At 42.9% G+C, this 22,780-nt stretch overlaps 1 protein-coding gene across 3 annotated transcripts; it reads right to left on the reverse strand.

The window, feature by feature from the left end:
• Positions 1-238: 238 nt before the first annotated feature.
• On the reverse strand, positions 239-19,337 carry TMEM170A (transmembrane protein 170A). Of its 3 annotated transcripts, XM_079800274.1 has the most exons (4): positions 19,077-19,337; positions 17,919-17,990; positions 6,887-7,057; positions 239-3,367 (listed from the first exon to the last, which is right to left on the reverse strand). In XM_079800274.1, the coding sequence occupies exons 1-4, from the start codon at positions 19,207-19,209 to the stop codon at positions 3,237-3,239; spliced, it is 507 nt and encodes a 168-aa protein (XP_079656400.1). In that variant the 5' UTR covers positions 19,210-19,337; the 3' UTR covers positions 239-3,236. The 3 variants fall into 3 exon arrangements, with proteins under 3 accessions (XP_079656400.1, XP_079656399.1, XP_079656398.1); XM_079800273.1 differs by lacking the exon at positions 17,919-17,990 and having other exon boundaries at positions 6,956-7,057; XM_079800272.1 differs by lacking the exon at positions 17,919-17,990.
• Positions 19,338-22,780: the final 3,443 nt, after the last annotated feature.

The raw sequence follows: 22,780 nt of genomic DNA on the forward strand, positions 1-22,780 counted from the left end.
AGGTTTGATTCTGGTCAAGGTTGTGGGCTTGATCCCATTGTGAGGCGTGCAGGAGGCAGCTGATCAATGATTCTCTCTCATCACTGATGTTTCTAATCTCTCTCTCCCTCTCCCTTCCTCTCTGAAATCAATAAAAATATATTTGAAAAAAACAAGAACAAATTAGACAACTTTATTACAAAAGATTAAACTCATTGGCAACTGAAAAAGAAATAACAGTTCCACAGAATTGAAAGTAATTCTTTATTGATAAACATTTATACCAGAATTAGAAATCAGTAGAAAAATACAATTTAAATAATTTTTCATCGTACAAAGATTTGATCATTTTGACTGTTGCAGTTAGTGAAATAATTAATATAAAAAGTTATGCTGATTTTAGTCACAACCAGCCAAACAGAGTGCACAACAAGAAATGCAGGCACATAAGATGTTCTGCGTATAAACAGCTAATGGCACCAGGGCTTCACATTCCAGGAAATGGTTTCTCAGGGAAGGTTATATGCATTGCAGTTGTAGTAAGAACTTAATTCAAACCAGAGCAGTCAGAAAGGGCATTGGAATCAAAAGCCAATATACAATTTAAAAACTTAAACAACATAAGGAAGGGTTTAAAGGTAATTATTTGCATGAACTTTTTCTCACTAGTTTGGACATTTCCTAGAAGTAATGTTTTGCTGCCAAAAAAATGTTAATAGCACAGAGACACGTTTCTCTTGGAATATTCATTACGCATTTAAACGTGGACTTAAGTTTTCATGAAATGCCTTTACCCCCAAACACCCATTTTAAAGAATCCAAAAATCAGTTTTTATGGTTGGGGGTGGTCTCCCTCCCCCACATTAAAAAAAAAAGGGAAAAGTGGATGCACAGCTGGGGGATGGGATGGTTTTATGTGTCTCTTAAGAAAGCCAGTTGGTAAAAATTCTTAAAAAACTATAGATGATAAAATAAAATGTTCAACACAAATGCCAATATTTTTTCTTCTGAGCAACTACCCCCAAATAATTGTGTATTTGAGGTGAGAAACTAAAAAAAACACACACACAAAACAGTTTTGTTCCGAAAATATTCTAAGCTACAAAGCTCAATTTACATAAAATATATATACATATATTCACAGAAGAGTGTTCACATACTGGGATGGAAGAAACATTCAATTTGAAGATACATTTTCTATTTGAAGTTTTTAAGAAGAGTGAATAATCAAAATATACAAAAACACGAAAGAAATGGAAACAGAAGGAATCTTTCAAAATGCTTAACTTTTGTGTCTTGGCTCTAAAAGAAAAATAACCAAACATTTAAATCATAGATCCATATGTTCAAAAGTCAGTATTCAGGGGGTGAGGCCCACCAACCCACTTGTTTAATTTGTGAAATTCTACCCAAAAGAATGTTGTGTGAACCCCACACTTTGATAGAGATGATTAAAATCACTTCTTATAATAAAGGCTACAACATCCCAAATTTCTGATACTGAATGGCTACTTTTCAAAATCATAGCTCCTTCAACTGAAAAATAGTCTTTAACTAAAGACTATTTTAAATTTTAAAATTTGCTTGAAAGAAGGATTTGAGCATTGGAAAGTAATCTTATTGGGGTATGTCTAAGGACATTTGCCTGCATTCCAACTCTACCTGTAACTTCCCACCTAGTCTGAGTATGTCACCATAATTTTGATAAGTGGTCTAATAGCCTATTAGTTAAAAGAAAATGTCCAGTTAATTTCCGTGACCCCTTTGTAATTTTTATCTTTGACTATCCCAGCTATTTTTATTCAAAAGCCAGAATGCATATTTCTTTAAGTAGAACAGACACGGTCATGTGTGCATGACCTCATGGGCTGTCAGCCTTACTCTCACAATGAAAACTTTCCGTTTAAAACGTCAGACTTAATTACCAGAAGCTCTTTTGAAAACAGATAACAACACTGATTGTATTCTATACAAAACAGTTTCAATGGTCAGGATCAAGTTAGACACTAAGTTTTGCAATCCTTTCTGTTTTGAAGGTCACAGTTTTCAGGCCTTTTAATGAAGAAGAAAGTTAGGCAGTAGAAGAAATTTTAAATAGCTAAATTTGGATTTTAAAAAACTCAATATTTAATTCTCTTTAAGGACATAAAGTCTCTAAAAGGAAAATGTAAAGGGCAAAGTAGAAGACATATCTGAAAATTAAACTTTAGGCACTTTCTGGGAGTGACACACAATACTGTAAAAATGGGCTGAAGACCCAGCACTAAGGATTTAAGAAGACTAAGTAGCTATTAAGAGAAATCGATAACCCTAATGCTAGTTTAAGCTGTACTTCTATAATTTTTCAAGAGCCAATAATAAACCAGTCAATAAAAACTATAACAGAATGTTTAAAGTATCTTTTTTTTTAATGTGCCTTAATGTCAAGAGTATCCTAACCCATTTGGCTTAGAATTTTCAACTTGAGTTATTTAATGGGGTATGTTTCCAATTAAACCAAATAAAACTAATAGAATAAAAGTGATAGGGAAAGGTGGTACTGGAATTCTGAAAAAAGTCTCAATTAGCTTATTTTGATAAAGTGTATAAAACAAATTCACATCTTTTAAAATATATTAAATAATCAGAGGTCAAGATTGATATCCATAAAATGTCACATCATTCAGTAGTTATCTCCTTTTTTAAAAAAGAGTGGAATCAAAGTCACTGTTTGTATTCTAGATATTTTTTCCCTGTTTTATTTCCCAATTTTGTTCACAAAGCTATACTAATCCAAAACCTATTTGGCACTTACTATCATGAAGATGTAGCAAAAGAAGAGCTTACCAAATATTAATCATGATTAGGTCAAATAAGATTTTTAGTACATTATGCTCTGCTCAGAAATAAACCAATAGTTTTTCTGAAAAATGCAACACTGCATTTTCTCGCAGAATATTGTACATTTCAGTATGAAGACTACAAACCCAGAAGCACCGATGCCTTTGCTTTGGGTAAAGGTGTACCTGTAAAACTGCTTAAATTAAATATCAAAACAAAATAAAACTTGATTTGTTTTGGTAGAGCACAATAGGAGTCCAAAAAGAGCTTCAATTCCTTGGCGCTTCAAATGGAAGTAAAGGCTGAGATGCTATTCTTCACATACCTTTTCATCCAAGTTGCTTCCATTTGAAGAACTAAGAAAACACTACTTTCCATATTTTGTTCTTTCTGATTCTTTAAAACTTAGGTTCGATGTCATAGTATAAGGGTGTATGCTACAGAGTAGCTAAAATCCGTAAAAAAGAGACCACCACTACGCAAAACGTCTGTCCAGTGCCCAAGGTGAGGGCTTCGAATGGTATCATATCTTTTCCTGCTGCTCGGTATACTCCAGCAATTGCTGCACCTGTTCAAAAATTCAAGTGTTAAAAGAAAAATCAAGATCAATATAATCATGAAGCTATAGCACTTAAAATTCAACTATAAGTAAAATGTTCCAGATTTTTACATTAAAATTTAAATATTATAGAAATGTTTTGTTTCCCCTATTTTTTGCTGACTAGCCTAGGTTTTAAGTATTCCTTATAAGGTTTGCAATTTAGTGACATATGCTTTTAAGTGTTGAAAAGTGACTCCTTAAAACCAAGAGTCTCCTGGACATAGTGAATAAAACCATCTGGAAGTCATAACCCAAATCACAAAGATTGCAATTTACAAAATGATCTGATTACAAACTCAAAAACATCTCTTTATTCCCCATGCATTTAACAGGTACCTAATAAATTCTTGGCAATAAATGACAAAGAATTTTCTGTGTGAGACTGTGCAAGAAATATTTCAGGAGAAGCCACAGGGAATCTGCACTCCACTTTCTACTATACTCAGAATTCCCTTCAGGAAATGGATGGAAGAGGGAAGAGAGGAGTATGAAAAGGAAGAGAGGACTCTAAGCCTATAAATTTATTAATTCAAAGGGTGTGAAGGGAGGGATACTCATGGATTGCTTTCTGTTCCCTATGTCATTAATTGTTTTTGTTATGTTATTCACTAAAACTCCCTAGAAACTGAGTATCTACTCAGGTACACATCTGAGTTGCTGAAGATACTCAGCATCTACCAAGAAAGTCAAGATTTCATTAATTTAAAAAGAACAGATCCAAAGTTCCCAGATGACTCCCCCAAATGCTCCAAACAAAATTCTCAGTGTATTCATTCAAATATTTATGTATTTCTATGTTTTGTAAGGTGTGATACCTATTTTCATAGTACACAGGATCTAGTTGGGGCCACAAGACAGAAGCATAAGCATGAAAGAGATTTTGAATGATTCAAAAACAAAGTGTCTCAATCACATGTCCACACAGTTTATAAATGTGATTTGAATATATATTAACATGGTTTAAGAAGAAGAACAGCCGAAACCGGTTTGGCTCAGTGGATAGAGTGTCGGCCTGCGGACTGAAGGGTCCCAGGTTCGATTCCGGTCAGGGGCATGTGCCTTGGTTGCGGGCACATCCCCAGTAGGGGGTGTGCAGGAGGCAGCTGATTGATGTTTCTCTCTCATCTATGTTTCTAACTCTCTATCCCTTTCCCTTCCTCTCTGTAAAAAATCAATAAAATATATATTTTTTAAAAAAGAAGAAGAAGAACAATATTAACTAATACCTGTGTTGCTTTCCTGGAACATTTATGACTTTGAAATGCCCACCTCCACTAGCAATGCATACAATACTGTGCTACTAACATCTGAAAGCACATGTTTCATTGGGCCCCTTTATAATTTAGCTGCAAAAAAGTTGGTTGGGTAGAAAGAAGCCAAAGCAACTTGAACTGGGCCCTAAAGTGGGATTTCGATGATGAAGATGGGAAGAAAGGAAAAAGCTTATACAAGGAGCAACAACATGAGAAGGAAACAGAGACTCTAGGCATAAAAATCTTAAAGACAGAAATAAACATGACATTTATTAATTACTATGTGTTAGGATTATGTTAAATACTTTATAGACACATTATTTCATTTAAAAAAGTATATTTTATTGATTTTTTTACAGAGAGGAAGGGAGAGGGATAGAGATTAGAAACATCAATGAGAGGAACATCGATCAGCTGCCTCCTGCACGCCCCCTACTGGGGATGTGCCCCCAACCAAGGTACATGCCCTTGACCAGAATCGAACCTGGGACCCTTCAGTCCACAGGCCGACGCTCTATCCACTGAGCCAAACCGGTTAGGGCCACATTATTTCAATAATCAACACACAGCATATGAGGTGGGCAGTGTTTACCCCTATTTTACTGATGAGAAATCTGAAACAGGTCTTCAGAGCCAGTACTCCAGTCAGGAAACTGGAGCAGAGGGTCTCTGAAGACAACTGATATAGTTAAAAATATTGGGTAATGCCCTGACCGGTTTGGCTCAGTGGATAGAGTGTCGGCCTGCGGACTCAAGGGTCCCAGGTTCGATTCCGGTCAAGGGCATGTACCTTGGTTGCGGGCACATCCCAAGTAGGGGGTGTGCAGGAGGCAGCTGATTGATGTTTCTCTCTCATCAATATTTCTAACTCTCTCTCCCTCTCCCTTCCTCTCTGTAAAAAATCAATAAAATATATTTAAAATATATATATATTGGGTAAGGCCTGTTATGGAAACTCCTTTCTGCAGACGGGAGAAAACTGGCCTCCTTCCTGTGTTATCACAAAGGTTTCACCATTTACAGAACACAGAGAAAAGAGGCCACTTTGTCCCCAAAACCCCCTCAAGTCAAAGAGACAAAGGGAGATTTCTGCTTGAAGCTCAAGGTTTAAATTCACAGGGGAAATAAAGTTACAAGTTAGTAGGAATATTATGTTTCTATTTTTTAAGAATATACTTATGGTCAAAACCGGTTTGGCTCAGTGGATGGCCTGCGGACTGAAGGGTCCCAGGTTCGATTCCGGTCAAGGGCATGTACCTTAGTTGCGGGCACATCCCCAGTAGGGGGTGTGCAAGAGGTAGCTGATCAATGTATCTCTCTCATCGATGTTTCTAACTCTCTATCCCTCTCCCTTCCTCTCTGTAAAAAATCAATAAAATATATTTTTTAAAAAAAAGAATATACTTATGTTTTACATGTATACCCAGAAAAAAGTCTGAAAGTATATACCCAAATGCAAACTGTGATTATCATTTAGGGATGTGGAAATGGAGGATTTTTATTTTTGCTTTCTTATACTTTATAATTTATATAAAATATACATGTTATTTCTATTTAATTGCGAGCTTTAAAAGATTTAAACTTATTCTCATCCCTGTGACATGAGAAAAGCCAAGAAAAAAAACACAGGTAAAAATAATTTATAATATGAATGTTACTCCATTTTTTATTCAGAAAGTCCTGAGAGGAAAAAAATAACCAGGTCCTTTTTAAAACAAGAATTCTTGTCATTGGAATTATTCTTCCATTCTTAAAGTAACCAACTACCAAATGGAAGCAATCAACCATCCTTCCATGCTATCAGTCAAGTGACAGCTAATGAGGAAGTACCAATAGCTTCCAAAAGGCAAATATCTTTCTTTTGCTGGTGACCTTTGTCAGATGTACCTCACAAAGCTTAACACAGCTTCCCTGAAGCCAGCAAGAGAACACCTGACTCAGGAACTCAAAGATATTAGCCAAATATGGGGGCCTGAGGGTGAGGGAAAAAACAATACAGCCCTGCCAGTGTGGCTCAGTGGTTGAGCGTTGACCTATGAACCTGAAGGTCATGGTTGGAATCCATGGTTCGAAATCAATAAAAATATATTTTTTAAAAACACATTTAAAAAAAGGACCTGTGGTTAAAGACCATTCTTTTTCTTCATCCCACTCAAACATGTCTCTAAAATGGGTCCTGAAATTGACTAAGTCATATGAAATATTTTGACTGATATTTTAATGTCTAACATACTTGTCAAGATTCCAGCAGTAATTGGTCCCACGATGCCCATCAACAGGATGCCTACAGACATGAACCTACCATATTTGTGATGTCTGAGGGTGAAGAGGGCCAGTAATCCAGCGGGGACATGAAAGAAGAGAGAAGACACCAGTGCCCAGAGGAACACACCATACCACATCTCTACAAGGGAAAGCAAAGAAAGGTCACAAATCACTGCCTTTCCCAGTGCAGTCATTACAAAGGGGTGGTCATTATACCCAGTCATTCACTCTCAAAGCCATTCAGTTGCAATGCAGGTTCATCAGTCAAATATCCAAATATTGATGGTTTTAGAGGGACCAGCAAACTACAGCCACCACCTGTTTTAGTACATGAAGTCTCACTGGAACAGAGCCATGCCCATTCATTTAAGTCTTGTCTATGGCTGCTTTCAAGCTACAAAAGCAGAGCTGAAACAGTGACAGGGACCACATGACCTACAAAGCCCAGAATATTAACTAGCTGGTTCTTCACAGAAAAACTTGACCAATCCCTGATAGACTACCCCCACAGATTTGAAAACTGCCCTAAATAATGTCCCTCCCATAAGAAGTTACAAGCATAAATTCATTGACAGTTCATTGCAATCAATGCCTGTTGATTTTTTCCTGGCTTTTTACTATCCGGTTTCCTAAACTGGAAAGCTATCTATAATAATAAAAGCATAATATGCAAATCGACCGAAAGGCCTAACAGCAGAAGACTGTCTGGACGAGCTTCCGGACGAAGCCAGGGCAGCAAGGGCCGAGGCAGCTGCTGCGGCTGCAAGGGCTGAGCCCCTTGCACGAATTTAGTGCATCAGGCCTCTAGTACAATTATATTCACTCAACAATCCTTTTCAAGACAGTGCAATAAATATCAAGCCACTACCTCCTTTTAGGATATCAAAGCTCATTTTTTTTTAAATCTTCACCTGAAAAGTGAGGATATTTTTCCTTTTTTTTTTTTTTTTTTTTTGAGAGTAGAAAGGAGGGGAAATGGGGGGCAGGGGGAGAGAAAGAGAGAGAGGAGAGAAACATAGTTGTGAGATACATCAACTGGTTGCCTCCCACTAGCATCCCGCTCACACCCTGATGGGGATATGGGGTGGGGGTGGGGGAGGGAATTGAACCTGCAAGGGAGGTACATGCACTTGACCTGGAATCGAACCTGCAACCCTTCTGTGCATGAGCAACAACAGCCAGGGCCAGAATCTATATATATAAAAGGCTAGGTATCCATCTGACCCGTAGCTATGACGCGCGATGACCACCACGGGGCAGACGCTCAACGCAGGAGCTGCCATGAAGCGCACTGGCCATTTAAAAATAAACGGCACCACGGACCTGGCAACGACAAAGCAACACTCGTCTTCCCCTAAGTGGACACAGGCCCCGCCACCACCCCACCAAATCGCAGCCAACTCTGCCAAGACCCCATGGTGCAAAATGCGGCCCACAGCCCAGCCCGGAAACGGTTGCTGTGGGTGCCGGGTAATGATGTCACATAGCAATGCCCGGCTTCCTCTCCCTAGTGACTAGCCTCCTTGGAGTTTCTTCAGCCCAGGAACCCAACTTGCTTTATAGCCAGGTGCAAATATTTCATGTACATTTTACTAATTTTCTTTCATCTCTGACACTTCCATTATAGAGAAAGGGCAAATAGCAATATTGAAATATTTCTTCTAATTATTTTCCTTTCAATGTGTATAAATCCATGCACTGGGTCACTAGTTGTTTTATAAAACTGTTGAAACTGGTCTACTAGTATTTGGATTGATGGTTTTTTGCGAATTCTGTTAAAAGACGTTAAATCATGCAATATGGAATATAAAGTAATTAAATAGTTGTGTCCCAACTTTAAAAATTAAATATATAACATAAAAATAATATATATGTAGTATATAAAAATATATATTTACTAACTACTGCCCTTCCTCTACAAAGAAAAAAACCTTTCCAGTCAACAGTGTTGATCAGAAATTGCGGGCAGGATTCTGAATCCTCATGGTTTGAGTCCTGTCCTCTTCAGAAACAAACCTACACTACTACAGCTTTTCCAGCCTTGGGCCGGAGCTCTTCTTGATTCCACTGCCCAGGAGACTGGCCCTCTCTTCTTGGCAGCAATTCCAGATGTTTCACTGTCTGGTGAGTCTAGATACTGCTCCTTCCCAATAAAAGTGCACCCACTAGAGCTCTGACACCCACAAATCCCTCCTGCCTGGGCAGCTTCTGCTGCACCCTGGCTCAGTGAGAGCAGTCTGGCCCCCAGCCTAAGGCCCCCTTGTACGTCACCCCATCATTAGCTAATCCTCAAGATACGGTACAGAACCATGCAATTCCCTTCCAAAGCAGTTAACCCCATCTTAAATCCTATAGTCCTTACCAGACTCTGACCTCCATACCACCACCCAATGTACAACTAAGTTATGTGAAGGCACGAGGAATACCACTGCCCCGGGGTGGACAAATGGGATTGCAAATCTGCCTCCAAGATGCAGAGCTGTTGCCATGCTGGCTGCTGGCTGCCACCACTGACCTGACACTGCTCTTGGGACTGTTGGAGCTCCCCAAATTTTAAAGATAAGCACTGCTTTCTGCAGCAACTCAGGGCTGCTGGCACCTGGCTTCTTACTGGCTGCCACATAACCATCAGGGAGTGGACTTGGAGGCGAAGCCTAGATTTGCCAGAGACACTCTAAGTTAGTGTCCATAAAAGTGGGTCTGGACACTTAGGTGTGCTACCCAACTGCTATGGGCTGAACGTGTTCCACCAAAATTCATACATTGAAGCTCTAATCCAATAGTACTGTGGCCTAAGAAGAGGAAAAAGGATCTCTCCCTCTCTCCCTGCCATGTGAGGACATGGCAAGAAGGTGAGCCAAGAGGGCCCCCACCACAACACAACCATGCTGGCACCCTGACCTTAGACTTCCAGCCTCCAGAGCTGTGAGAAAACAAATGTCTGTTACTTAAGCCACTCAGTCTATGGTATTTTGTAACAGCAGCCTGAGCAGACTGACACACCAACACTCACCTGGTCCCACTCTGGAGCACAAGACCTGCCCAAGGGGACCTGCTAGACTACCAAACCACACCTCAATTTTCCTAAACGCTGAAAGGCCTTTTGGCAAAACAAGGTCTGGCATAGCAGGTCAGCACCTCCGAGTTTCTGAGGGGGAAGCACGCTGCACTCTCCTGCAACCCTGAGCGACATCCATTAGCTACCTCAGTGCCTACATGTTTTATATACTGCCACTTAAATCACTGTATGCAGAAAAAACGGCTTTATTATATTAGATGAGTAGTAGTTTAGAAAACACTTTTCAGATGGATGGATTATAGGACTCTAATAGCAAAGGCAAACCCCAATCAATGAAACACTTAAAAAAAAACACTAAGTGATTTCCCTTTAATCTACTGCACCTTAATTTGCTCTCTCTTTAATAGCCATTTATTGATTATCATACAGTACTTTTTATTTCCCTGGCTCAATACACTCAAAAATCTTTGTCTATATATATCTCAGTATTTCCTTGTTCACGATTTAAATCGAGTGCATTATCATCAGCTTTGTTTATTTTGGCAGCTAAAGTCACATCACTTCCTGATGTTGAAGAAGTATAAATCAGATAGTCTGTAATAAAAGATTATAAGGGGAAATCAGATTAAGCATTGGTGACAAATGGGCCCCAAAGATGTCTACATATTTATCCCCAGAGCTTGTGAGTGTGTGGCAAAAGGGAGTTTGCAAGTATGATGAGATTAAACATCTTGAGAGATTAGCTTGGATTTTCCAAGTGGGCCTAATGTAATAACAGGGTCCCCATAAGAGGAAGGCAGGAAAGTCAGAGTCAGAGAGATTTGAAGATGCTACTGGCTTTAAAGATGGAGGAAGAGGCCAAGAGCCAAGGAATTCAGGTGACCTCCAGAAGCTGAAAGTAAGGAAACCAATTCTTCCTAGAGCCTTTAAAAGGAACATAGAACTGCTGACCTATTTTGGACTTCTGATCTCCAGAACTATAAAATGATAAGTCTTTGTTGTTGTAAGACACTAAATTTGAAATAAGTTGTTACAGTGGCAACAACACTAAGAGTTCATTCATTCAACAAATATTTATTTAGCCCATTCTATATGCCAGGCACTGCAGTGAAAAGAAAAACAGCATAAAAAGACAAAGATTTCTACCTATAGGGAACTTACTATCTATTTTTCTTTAAAAAAAAAAAAAGATTTTTTAAAATTGATTTTTTGAGCGCGAGGGAGGGAGAGAGAGAGGAGAAACATCAGTGTTTATCGGATGCCTCCTGTATTCCCCCTACTGGGGATCGATTGAACCTGCAACCGGGCATGTGCACGGGAGGACACCCAACCAATGGAGCCACACAGGCCAGTGCAAACAAAATCTGTTTTTCAAACAGACATTTCAGTTAAAGAGAAAAGCCACATAGATTGTAGAATCCTCTAGTTGAGTTCTGTATTAACTAAAGGGGTTTGTAATGGCTGGCTCCTTGGCCCTGTAACATCTACAGCCGAGTCACCTAAATTCCAAGCAAGGCCTCAAGGCTACCTGGACCCAATGAGCAAAAATGAAAGAAGCCTAAACTAAGTGGGCAGTTTCCCTTTAATCTACTGCACCAACTTAGCCATCCTTTCAGCTGGCCCTACTCTACCTTATGTTCCAGGTCACACTGTCTGAACACAGCCTGGTCCTCTGAAGCTGGGGTTCTAAGTAGACCACATAAGTCTTCCCAGGAACTGTAGTCCTGCCCTGTCCTACAACTCTGATGCTGGACTGCAATGATGCTAATTGCCCAAAAACCTGCAACTCTCCACACTGCTCACTGTGAGTCCCCTCTCTTACTGAATCCCACCGACCTGCCAGGGGATCCATCTGTTCCCTAGTGAAATAATACACACATACATATTGGTGTTCGCCCCTGGTTCCTGGCACAGCTCCTAAACCTCTTGGAATTTCCAGAATCGTCTTTTGTTCTCCTAAGGTGACTCTTAGTGGGCTGGTCACCAGAAAGCCAGGATTATAAGCTTAGAACATCCGGGTGAGGCCACGCGCCCCTGGGTCCGGGTGAGGCCGTGTGCCCCTGGATCCGGGTGAGGCCACGCGCCCCTGGGTCTGGGAGAGGCCACGTGCCCCTGGGTCTGGGTGAGGCCGCGCAACCCTGGGTCCGGGTGAGGCCATGCGCCCCTTGGTCCGGGTGAAGCTGGATCCCGGGTCCAGGTGAGGCCATGAGCCCCTGGATCTGGGTGAGGCTGGGTCCCAGGCCCAGGTGAGGCCACGCGCCCCTGGGTCTGGGAGAGGCCACGCTCCCCTGGGTCTGGGTGAGGCCACGTGCCCCTGGGTCCGGGTGAAGCTGGATCCCGGGTCCGGGTGAGGCCGTGTGCCCCTGGATCCGGGTGAGGCTGGGTCCCGGGTCCGGGTGAGGCCACGCGCCCCTGGGTCCGGGTAAGGCCACGCACCCCCTGGGTCCGGGTGAGGCCACGTGCCCCTGGGTCCGGGTGAAGCCGTGCCCCTGGGTCCGGCCGAGACCAAACCAGAGGGAGTCGGACCTGCATTACCACCATTTGTCCACCATCCAGAGCTGAGGGGTCAGTGCCGACATGTACACATAAGGAACTGGTGGACATTGATATTGGGTCTCAAAAGAACTGTTGGTCCAGAAAGAAACTCACTACAGACTGATTCATTTGCCTGTCAGCATAACTATTATTGCTCGTCTCACATTCAGTTCTTATAAGTATATCTCTAGTGACACATGATCTCGCTCATCTAGGGGAAATGATGAACAACATAGACTGATGAACAAGAACAGAACCAGAAACAAGGAGGCATCGATCAGACTATCGGGCCTCTCAGAGGGAGGATAGAGGAGGGTGGGGGGAGGGGGGAGAGATCAACCAAAGGTCTTGTGTGCATGCATATGAGCCTAACCAATGGTTAAGTTCAACAGGGGGTTGGGGCATCCGTGAGGAAGGGTGTGGGATGGGAATGGGGGGATGAGGACAAATATGTGACACCTTAATCAATAAAGAAATTAAAAATAAATAAATAAATAAATAAAACAAGATAGTAAAAAATAAATAAATAAATAAATAAGCTTAGAACATGCAGTGCCACCCCAGCCCTATTCTTTGGAGAGGGAAGAGGTGCTGGAAGTGGAGTTAATCAATTGTGCCTATGTGATGGAGCTTCCATAAAAAGCCCAAAGTGCAGAGTTCAGAGAACTTCTGGCTTGGTAAACACATCTCCGTGCTGGGTGGATGGCCCACTCCAAATCCACAGGAACAAAAGCTCCTTCCAGACCTCACCCTATGTATCTCCTTCGTTTGGCATTCATTTGTACCCTTTAATATCCTTTGTAATAAACTAGTAATCTAGCAGTAAACTGTTTTTCTGAGTTCTGTGAGCTGCTCTAGAAAATTAATCAAACTATGGAAGGGATGTTAGGAACCTCTGTTTTATAGCCAGTCGGTCAGAAGCACACATGATAACCTGGACTTCTGATTGGGTCTAAAAGTGGGGGGTGGAGGCAGCCTTGCGGAACTGAGCCCTTAACCTGTGGGATCTGATGCTAACTCCAGGTAGACAGGGTCAGAACTGAACTGAATTGTAGTGGCACCCAACTGATGTCACAGAATTACCTGACGTGGAAAACCCACACCTCTGGTGTCAGAAGTGTGAGTGTGGTAGTAGTGTGAGAGTAAAGGACAACAGTGAGTTTTTCCTAGATACCCCTCCACTCCTCCCTAACGATGACTTGCCCACCAGGACTACCAACTGAAGGCTGCCACCTCTCACCTGACACTACTGACAGACTATCCCCTCACTCCTAACTCCTGAGTGTGTCTCCCTGGCCTGCCTCACCCCAATGGTCTTGATTCTAGCAAGGCTAGATCTTGTCTGTCCTGATCTGGCCTTCCATCTGTTCTCTACACAACAACAGAAAGTCAGTGATAATGGGTACGAGGTTTCTTGTTGGAGTGATACAAATATTCTCTAGGTCCTGTGGTAATGGCTGCAAACTCTGGAAATATATTAAAATCACCAAATTGTACACTTAAAAAGCAACAGCAAGTCAGATCATCCCTCCTCTGCTCAAAACCCTCTAATACAGTCCCCTGGGATATGACCTCCCCTCCCCTCCTGCTTTACCCACAGTGTTGGGTTTATTTCCTTTATGTTTCTTTTTTTTATTATTCATTTAATATATTTTATTGATTTTTTTACAGAGAGGAAGGGAGAGGGATATAGAGTTAGAAACATCGATGAGAGAGAAACATCGATCAGCTGCCTCCTGCACACTCCCTACTGGGGAAGTGCCCACAACCAAGGTACATGCCCTTGACTAGAATCAAACCTGGGACCTTTCAGTCCGCAGGCCGATGCTCTATCCACTGAGCCAAACCGGTTAATCCTTTATGTTTCTTAAGTAAGCTCCTATTCCAGGGTCTCTGAACCTGCTGTGCCCTCACCCAGAATACTCTTCTCCCAACAGCCACGGGGCTCACTCCTCACTTCCTTCAGATTTTGGTTCCATGGCATTATCAGAAAGGCCTTCCAACCTTCTGTAAAATAAGGTTCCACTTGGACACACAAGACACTATCCCCCTACCCTGCCCCATATTCGCCACCAGCTGTTCCTTTCCACACTTTTAAATTTTGTTTATTTCTTTTCTCTCACCCTCTAGAATAAAAGCTCCTTTGTTTTGTTCACTACCACATCTGTACTTGGTGCCTAAAAAACAATAGGCATTCTACAGGCACTACATTTGTTGTAGTAAATATTTGTTGAATAAATGAATAAATAACTGCTCCAAGTGTGACCCATTTTTGATCCCAGCACTCCAACAACCCAATATTATTCAATTTTAGTTTAATTATCACAAGATACACTTTGACATTGATTTTAATGAAATTCATGTGTTCAGAAAGTTAATGTCATTCTTGATATAAAGAAAAGGTCTGCCTTTCTTGGCATTCAGATTTTTTTTAAATGGCAACAACAACAAAAATCTGAACAACTCAGAGTAAGGAAGGTTAGGCACAAATCTAAATGGTTAAAATGCAAATGCAGGTTTAAAAAAATAATTTCAAAACTTCCTGATAGTGATAAATCACAGAATATTTCAGAGCAATGATTTTGCCATATTGAGTTAGCATAAAATAAAAGTAACCTTTTCAGTGGGGCCAAAATAGGAACTATTTCAGATCCAGGTCAATGAATGAAATTCACTGTCAGCAAGCTCAAACTTCATGCATCTATTGTATTCATCATTCCAACTAAAAATGAGACACAGCAGGGAGGTTAAGTATTTCCTCATCACATTCTGATCAACTTGAGGTACATGCAAGTGAGTACCCCCAGCCCAGAGCCTGCACTTTGCCAAATGTGTACAGGCATCTCCTGCTTTTTAAAAGTTCACTTTCTGCCCTAGCCAGTTTGGCTCAGTGGATAGAACGTCAGCCTGTGGACTGAAGGGTCCGCGTTCGATTCTGGTCAAGGGCACATACGTAGGTTGCAGGCTCAATTCCTGGCCCTGGTGGGGACATGTGCAGGATGTTTCTCTCTCTGTGTCTCTCCCGCTCCCTTCCACTCTCTCTAAAAATCAGTGGAAAAATATCCCCAGGTGATAAACATAAAAAATAAATAAATAAAAATTCTGCTAAAAACCCCCACAAAAGTTCACTTTCTGCCACTTTGCTTTGACGAAAGACCTACATTAGTACTGTTTTCACTAGTCTAAGAAATTCAAAGAGGATTTTCACTCTTCCAAAAAAAAAAAAGGACAAAAAGCAAAAATAGTGTTCAGCGATTGCTTTGCAGTGAGCCATTGTTGCAGGTAGCACACACCAGGAGCAGCAAGTGGCAACACCGAGTTCCTTCCCCAGGAACTATACTCAGCATCAAGTCCTTGAACTGTCTGTGAGCATCTGTGCTTTATCTTGATTTATTTTGTGCATCCATTAGCAAGACCTGTCCTAAGGTGATTACTTCTCCACTTCATACCTTTTTGGCCTAGGCAAGTTTTCAGAACCCCCTTTTTTTTTTTTTTGCTATCTTCACCCAAGGATATTTTTTTCCATTGATTTTTAGAGAGAGAGACTGAAACACCAATGTGAGAGAGACCCATTGACTGGTTGCCTCCTGCATGCCCCCGACCCGGGCCTGGAACCTGCAACCAAGGTACTTGCCCTTGAGCGGAATTGAACCTGGGACCCTTCAGTCCGCAGGCCAACGCTCTATCTACTGAGCCAAATTGGCCAGGGCTTCACAGGAACTCTTTGGGATAGTGAGGAAAACCTATATTGCTGAATGAATGATCCCTGGTGATTAACACCTCCAATTATGTCTCCATAGAAGTACCCATAAGCTCAAGGACATATTGCAGTTTAATATCTTCGGAACAATTTCTAAAAGCAAAACAATTCCAATAGCTACAGATTCCCTAATATGAGGTAATGTTAAAACTGTTGTTCCAAATCTAGTCATCTCAATATTTTCTCAAAGAAAGAAAAGGCAACTAAAAGCCAGACAGACTGCACAGCATATTTGCAATTTCAAAGTATCACCTCACATGACGTATTAATTTTAAAATGGCCTGGCCAGCATGGCTCAGTGGTTAAGCATCAACCTATAAACCAGGAGGTCACAGTTCTATTTCAGGTCAAGGCACATGCCTAGATTGCATGCTTGATTCCCACTGGGGGGCGTGCAAGAAAGAGGCAGATCAATGATGGTCTCTCATCACTGATGTTTCTATCTTCCTCTCCCTCTCCCTTCCTCTCTGAAATCAATAAAAATATATTTAAAAAATCATTAAAGTTCCCCTGGCAGTGTTTCTCAGTGGTTAGAGTGTTGCCCCTCGCACCAAAGGGTTGCAGGTTCCATCCCCAGATAGGTGTGCAGGAGGCAACCAATTGATGTCTATGTCTCTCTCTCTCCCTCTGTCCCTTCCACTCTCTCTAAAAATCAATGAAAAAATATCCTTGGGTAAGAATTAAAAAAAAAAAAAAAGGATCAAGGGATTAAGGTACCCTTACAGCGGAGAGATCTGATAAACACCGTTTCACCAGACGTTAAATGTCTCCTGATATGATGCACTGGGACGTGGATAACATCACCTGTGAGGTAGTAGGCTGACCAAAAATGTTTAATCTGAATGTAATGATGAAGAAACAATTAGATAAATTTAGACTGTGGGACAAACTGAGACAATTAGCCTGGACTCCTCAAAAATGTCCATCTCAAGAAACTGAAACAAAGACGAAGGAACTGTTCTAGATTCAACCAGACTCAAGAGACATGACAACTAAATGCAATGTGTGATCCTTGGCTAAATTCTAAATTTTTTTAAAAAAAGGAAAAAAACTACAAACAATATTCTTCATACAACTGGGGAAATTTAAATAAGGTCCATAGATTAGGTAATATTCTATCAATGTTAAATTTCTTGGGTGTGATATAGAATTTTTTTGGCTATGATATAAAATGTCTTTGTTTTAAAAGATCTATATTCTCTGACATCAATGTTTCTCTCTCTCCCTTCCTCTAAAAATCAATAAAAACACATTTTTTAAAAATAAATAAGAGATCCATGCTAACGTATTAGGCATCAAGTGCCATCATTTCTGTAACTTCCTTTCAAATGGCTCTGCAGAAAGTAAAAATGTTATGTGTACACATATATAGAAAGCAAAAGAACCTAAATATGAATAACAAATCTCAGTCAAGGGTATATGGGTATTTGTTATACTATTATTTCCATTTTTCAGTAGGTTTGAAAATTCTCAAAATAAAGAGTTGGGAAAATAAGGGGGGGGGGGGGGGAGAGAAACAAACTAATCTGGTCCTGTAGCGCCTGCCTCCAGACTGCATGGACATTTCATTTTGGGGGCAGTGTCTCCAGAATGCCATATTATCGCTGTCAATGTGAAGTCGGGCCCTTTTGGGCGTGACTTCAAGCTAACATCTGCATCTGCCCCATTACCAGCCATTTCACAAACCTGTCCGCGAAGATACTGGACAGGTAATACACCGCAAGTCCCCGCTGTCCACTGAATGGCGCCTGGCAGTCGCTGCCCAGTGGGTGAAAAAAAAAAAAATCACAGATGCCTTGTTTATAACCACAGTCAGTAACCCAATCCTCCTTCCTTTGCAGGTCTCCGGCCCCGTTCTCGCTTTCTTGACTAAGTCAAGGTATCAGCTTAGCTGGGGAGCCCAACCTCAGCCTTCAACCGCCAGGGCGCTCAGTCTTCTTACCCTTAATTTGCACTCGGATGTCGAGTGTGACTCGACACGGTTAGCATTAGAATAAAGGAATGGAGAAAAAAGCAAGCGAGTGCAAAGGGTTAAAGCTCCAACACACATTCACCAACCGCGCTCTCCCCGCGCAGCCTTTCCCAAGTAATTTCTCCTCTCGGCTTTGGGAGCACGGATAGCTATCTTGTATTATAAATACGAAAAACCCTCCTATCGGGAGAGGGTCCGGGGTGGGGGGTAGAGGGGGCGGGTAAGCAGAGTTAAAAGGAAGCGGTGCCAAAGGTGTCGAACTCGTGAGCGGGAGCCTCAGCAACCAGTCTCCGAAAGTGATTCCTAGAAAGAGAAGCTGGTGGAGTGGGACGGAGGTGCGGGCCATCAGCAGGCAACCTCCCGGCGAAGAGGGCACAGACGGGGCTAGAAGCAAAGGAGGTGTGAGTTCTGGCTGCCCCTCAGTCTGGCCGGGGCGATCAGGCGTCGAGCTGCGAACGCCGAGGGGAAGCCGGCGCGGACGACAGCGGCCAGGCGCATCCTGCGCCCTCCACCAGGCGGAGAGGACCGCCTCCAGGGCTCCGTCGGGTTCAAGTCTGAACTAGGGCGTTTGGAAACTCCAAAAAGCAATACTAGTTGGGGTGCTGCCCCAGCTCCCTTCACCGACGGGTACACCCGCGGCCGCGCCCTCCGACCTTGCCCCCCCAGCGCGGGATCGGCGGGAGGGAGCGGTCTAAGGGGGTCGGCAGGAGCTCCCAGCTCTCGGCCGAGGGAGCGGGACCCTCCCCTAGAGAAGGAAAACAGCCCCCAGATCTCGGGGCGGCGGGACCCAGTTTGCACTCGGAGGGGAAAGGCGCCTGCCCACCGTCGGGCGGCCGCGGCGGGGAGCACAGCGCGCAGGCGCCCGCCGGTACCTGGGAAGGAGCAGAGAGAAGTGGCGTTGGGGCACAGGGTCCCGTTGCCCACGCGCGGGACGAGCTTCAGGCTGAGGATCTGCTGCAGGAGCCCGGCCGACCCCTCGCTGCCGCCGCTCCCCTCGGGCTCCATCCCGCCGCCATTCACCGCAGAGGGATGGGGCAGAGCGTCCGCAGTGTCGCTGTGGCTCTCTCTGACAGTCCGCTCTGCTCTCCGTGCGCCCGCCGCCTCAGCGTCACCTTCGGCCAGGGCCCTCTTCCTCCTACTCCAACGGCGCTGTCGAGTGATGGTCCCTTCCTCCAATCAGGGCGCGACGCAGATGGCGGGGGCGGGATGAGAGTTGTTCCCGCCCCTCACGTTGCGTAAGGCTCACCAAGACGCCGCACCCACGCAATACGCCCCCTACTGGAAAGTCTATCCTGCTCCAGCAGGGCGCACTCCGCTTTGCCCTTCTCTGCAGCGCCACCTATGAGGAAGTAGGGGAATTGTATACGTCCCAGCTGACCAAGATGTAGATTTAAAACGGATGAGGCGGGGGCGAGGGAGGGGGGGGGGGTAAGGGGGGGGGTTGGTTAATTGGGGAAAAAGGAGACATATGTAAAACTTTGGACAATAAAAATAATAATAAAAATTAAAAAGAAAAGGATCTGGCAATGAGGATAAGATGGTTCAGCAACAAAATGAAGGAAGCTGGAAGACAATGCAGCAATAACTTCAATATTTTGAGGGGAAATTATTTTTTTGAAAACTTAATTTACTTTAAATTTTAAAAGCAATGTGTAGAAAATACATAATATTTTCCTTTTAATTCAAGATTATTAGCAAGATTGTTTATTAGAGTTCCCTCTTGAAAGCATTTGTTTTGGAAGCTGTTTTAATACCATTTCTCCAACACTACAACTGGGATTTGGCCTTAAATCAAGAAACTTTTCCAGCCCTAACTGGTTTGGCTCGGTGGACTGAAGGATCCCAGTTTTGATTCCAGTCAAGGGCACATGCTCTGGTTGCCAGCTCCATACCCAGTAGGGGGCCTGCAGGAGGCAGCCAGACAATGATTCCCTCTCATCATTGACGTTTCTATATCTCTCTCCCTTCCTATCTGAAATCAATAAAAATATATTTTTTAAAAAACTTTTCTAAAACAAAAATAGTAAGTATAAAAAAGTCATGAAATATTTTTTAAAATATATTTTATTGATTTTTTACAGAGAGGGATAGCGAGTTAGAAACATCGACAAGAGAGAAACATCAATCAGCTGCCTCCTGCACACCCCCTACTGGGGATGTGCCCGCAACCAAGGTACATGCCCTTGACCGGAATCGAACCTGGGACCTTTTAGTCCACAGGCCAACGCTCTATCCACTGAGCCAAACCGGCTTCGGCAGTCATGAAATATTTAAGAATGCTGTCTTTTGGTACATTTGCCAGACTAGCAGAATATATAAGTGGAAGAAACCAATTACTGCCCAGTCGATGTGGCTCAGTGGTTGAGCATCGACCTAGGAACCAGAAGGTCACAGGTTCAATTCCTGGTCAGAGCACATGCCCGGGTTGTGTGCTCCATCACCAGCGTGGGGCACGCAGGAGGCAGCCGATCCATGAGAATATTCTCTCTTATCATGGACGTTTCTCTCTCTCCCTCTCCCTTCCTCTCTCAAATCAATAAAAATATTTAAAAAATTGTAATTCTTTAAAAAAAAAAAAAGAAACCAATTACTTGAAGGCAATATAACAATCAATCTGTATTACATTAGGAAATGTTATCCTTTTTAAAAAATATTGTTAAATTTATTTTAGAGAGAGAGAAAGGGGGAGGGAAAGAGAGAAACATCCATGTGAGAGCCAGACATGGATCAGCTGCTGCAACCCAGGCATGTGCCCTGACTGGGAATCCAACAAGCAACCTTTCCATGCACAGGACGATGCCCAACCAACTAAGCCACACTGGTCAGGGCAGAAATGTTATCTTGAACTTAAAATTCTATCCCCAGTCAAATTGTGGATTGAGAAGTTAAAAAAAAAAAAAGACATTTAGACTTTCAGGACTCAGAAAATATATGTTTCATGTGCCCTTTCTAAGGGAGCTGAGTATATACTCCAGTGATAACCAAGAAAGAGAAAGATGTGCAATACAAGAAATGGTAGATTTAACCAGGGGGGTTAAACTGACTTCTGTGCAGTAGTCCTAGCAGCCACCCGACCAGATTGGAACCGAAAGAAGAGTGTCCTCAGGAAGAATAATGTAATTGATTTCAAGCTATAGACAAAGTATTTTAAGAAGCTCAGATTTAAAAAAAAAAAAAAAGCTCAATTTTTGTTGTTATTGTTAATCTCACCTAAGAAGATTTTCCCCATTGATTTTTAGAGAGAGTGGAAGGAGAGAGGGAGAGGGAAGGAGGGGGGGGAGGGAGGGAGGGAGAGAGGGAGGGAGGGAGGGAGGGAGGAAGAGGGATGGATCAGTTTGCCTCCTGCACACCCCCTACCAGGAATGGAGCCCACAGCCTGGGCATGTGCCCTGACCTGGAATCGAACCAGCAATCTTTAGGTGCATGGGATGATAACTAACCAACTGAGCCACACCAGCCAGGTTAATAAATCTGGGTTTTTAAAATACCTTCTCCATAATATTGTGAGCAGGGGCAGGTCTGGGTTTTATGGAGCATGAAGCCCTATTGCTTGATGGAATCCTCCAATGAGGAGTCCCGAAGCCTCAGCTTCAGGGACAATATACCAGTGCTTCCTGCACAAAAAGCAGCAGAAAATGCCACATCCCCCTTGCCTTGCCTACTTGCAGGATAGATGTGGGTCCACAACTGAGGTCTCACCAATCTAAGACCACAGCCAGGCTGAGTCTCAGAGGCTAGCAACCTCTAGAACCCCTTCTTGTGCCTGACAGCAATAGTGAGGGTTGCTCCCTCATTTCCAGAGGTAATAGGCATAGTAGTTCTGGTGGCAACTGTCCAGACCCACTCTGTGCTCCAGGGGAATTTGCTGTATTCTATTTGTGTGGCCTCAAATCTGCCGCCTTGACCTTCCTAGAGGGTTTGTGAGCTCCCCCTCCCCCACGTTTAGTCATTTTCTGAGCTCAGTTCTAAGCCCTCTACACATCCAGCATCCTTTTAACAAGGCTTTGCTCCAGAGCTAGGTGCTGTGGTTTGCAGTTAGGAATCTTACTCTGCTCAGCCTGAAAGGACCAAGGGGAGACAAAGCCTTCCCTCCCCACCCCTTACCTCAAGCTCATAGCAAGCCCAGATCTAGTTACATTCACCCTGCGACCTGCCCTCCAGGCACTGATCCTGCTGCCAACCTCTTGCTCCACCACACCCTCTACCTGGCTTACCTCCTAGACCTTCCCAACCTTCTCTCCCAAGGCAGGAGAGAAATAAGGGGAAAGAAAGACCCTCAGTAGGAGCCAAGTTGTCTGAACTATTCCCAGTGCCCACAGGAAGTAGGGGCACGAGCTTTGTTTTCCTTTTTAAAAATATTTTTATTGTTGTTGTTTTTTTAGAGAGAGAGAGAAGGGAGAGGGAGAGATAGAAACATCACCAGCTGCCTCCTGCATGCCTCCCACTGGGGATCGAGTCTGCAACCCGGGCATGTGCCCTGACCAGGAATCCAACTGTGACCTCCTGGTGCATGGGACAACACTCAATCCACTGAGCCACACTGGCTGGGCACGAGCTTTGTTTTCTATGAAGAATG

This window comes from Cnephaeus nilssonii (assembly GCF_951640355.1).
Source record: "Cnephaeus nilssonii genome assembly, chromosome: 20".
Classification (NCBI taxonomy): domain Eukaryota; kingdom Metazoa; phylum Chordata; class Mammalia; order Chiroptera; family Vespertilionidae; genus Cnephaeus; species Cnephaeus nilssonii.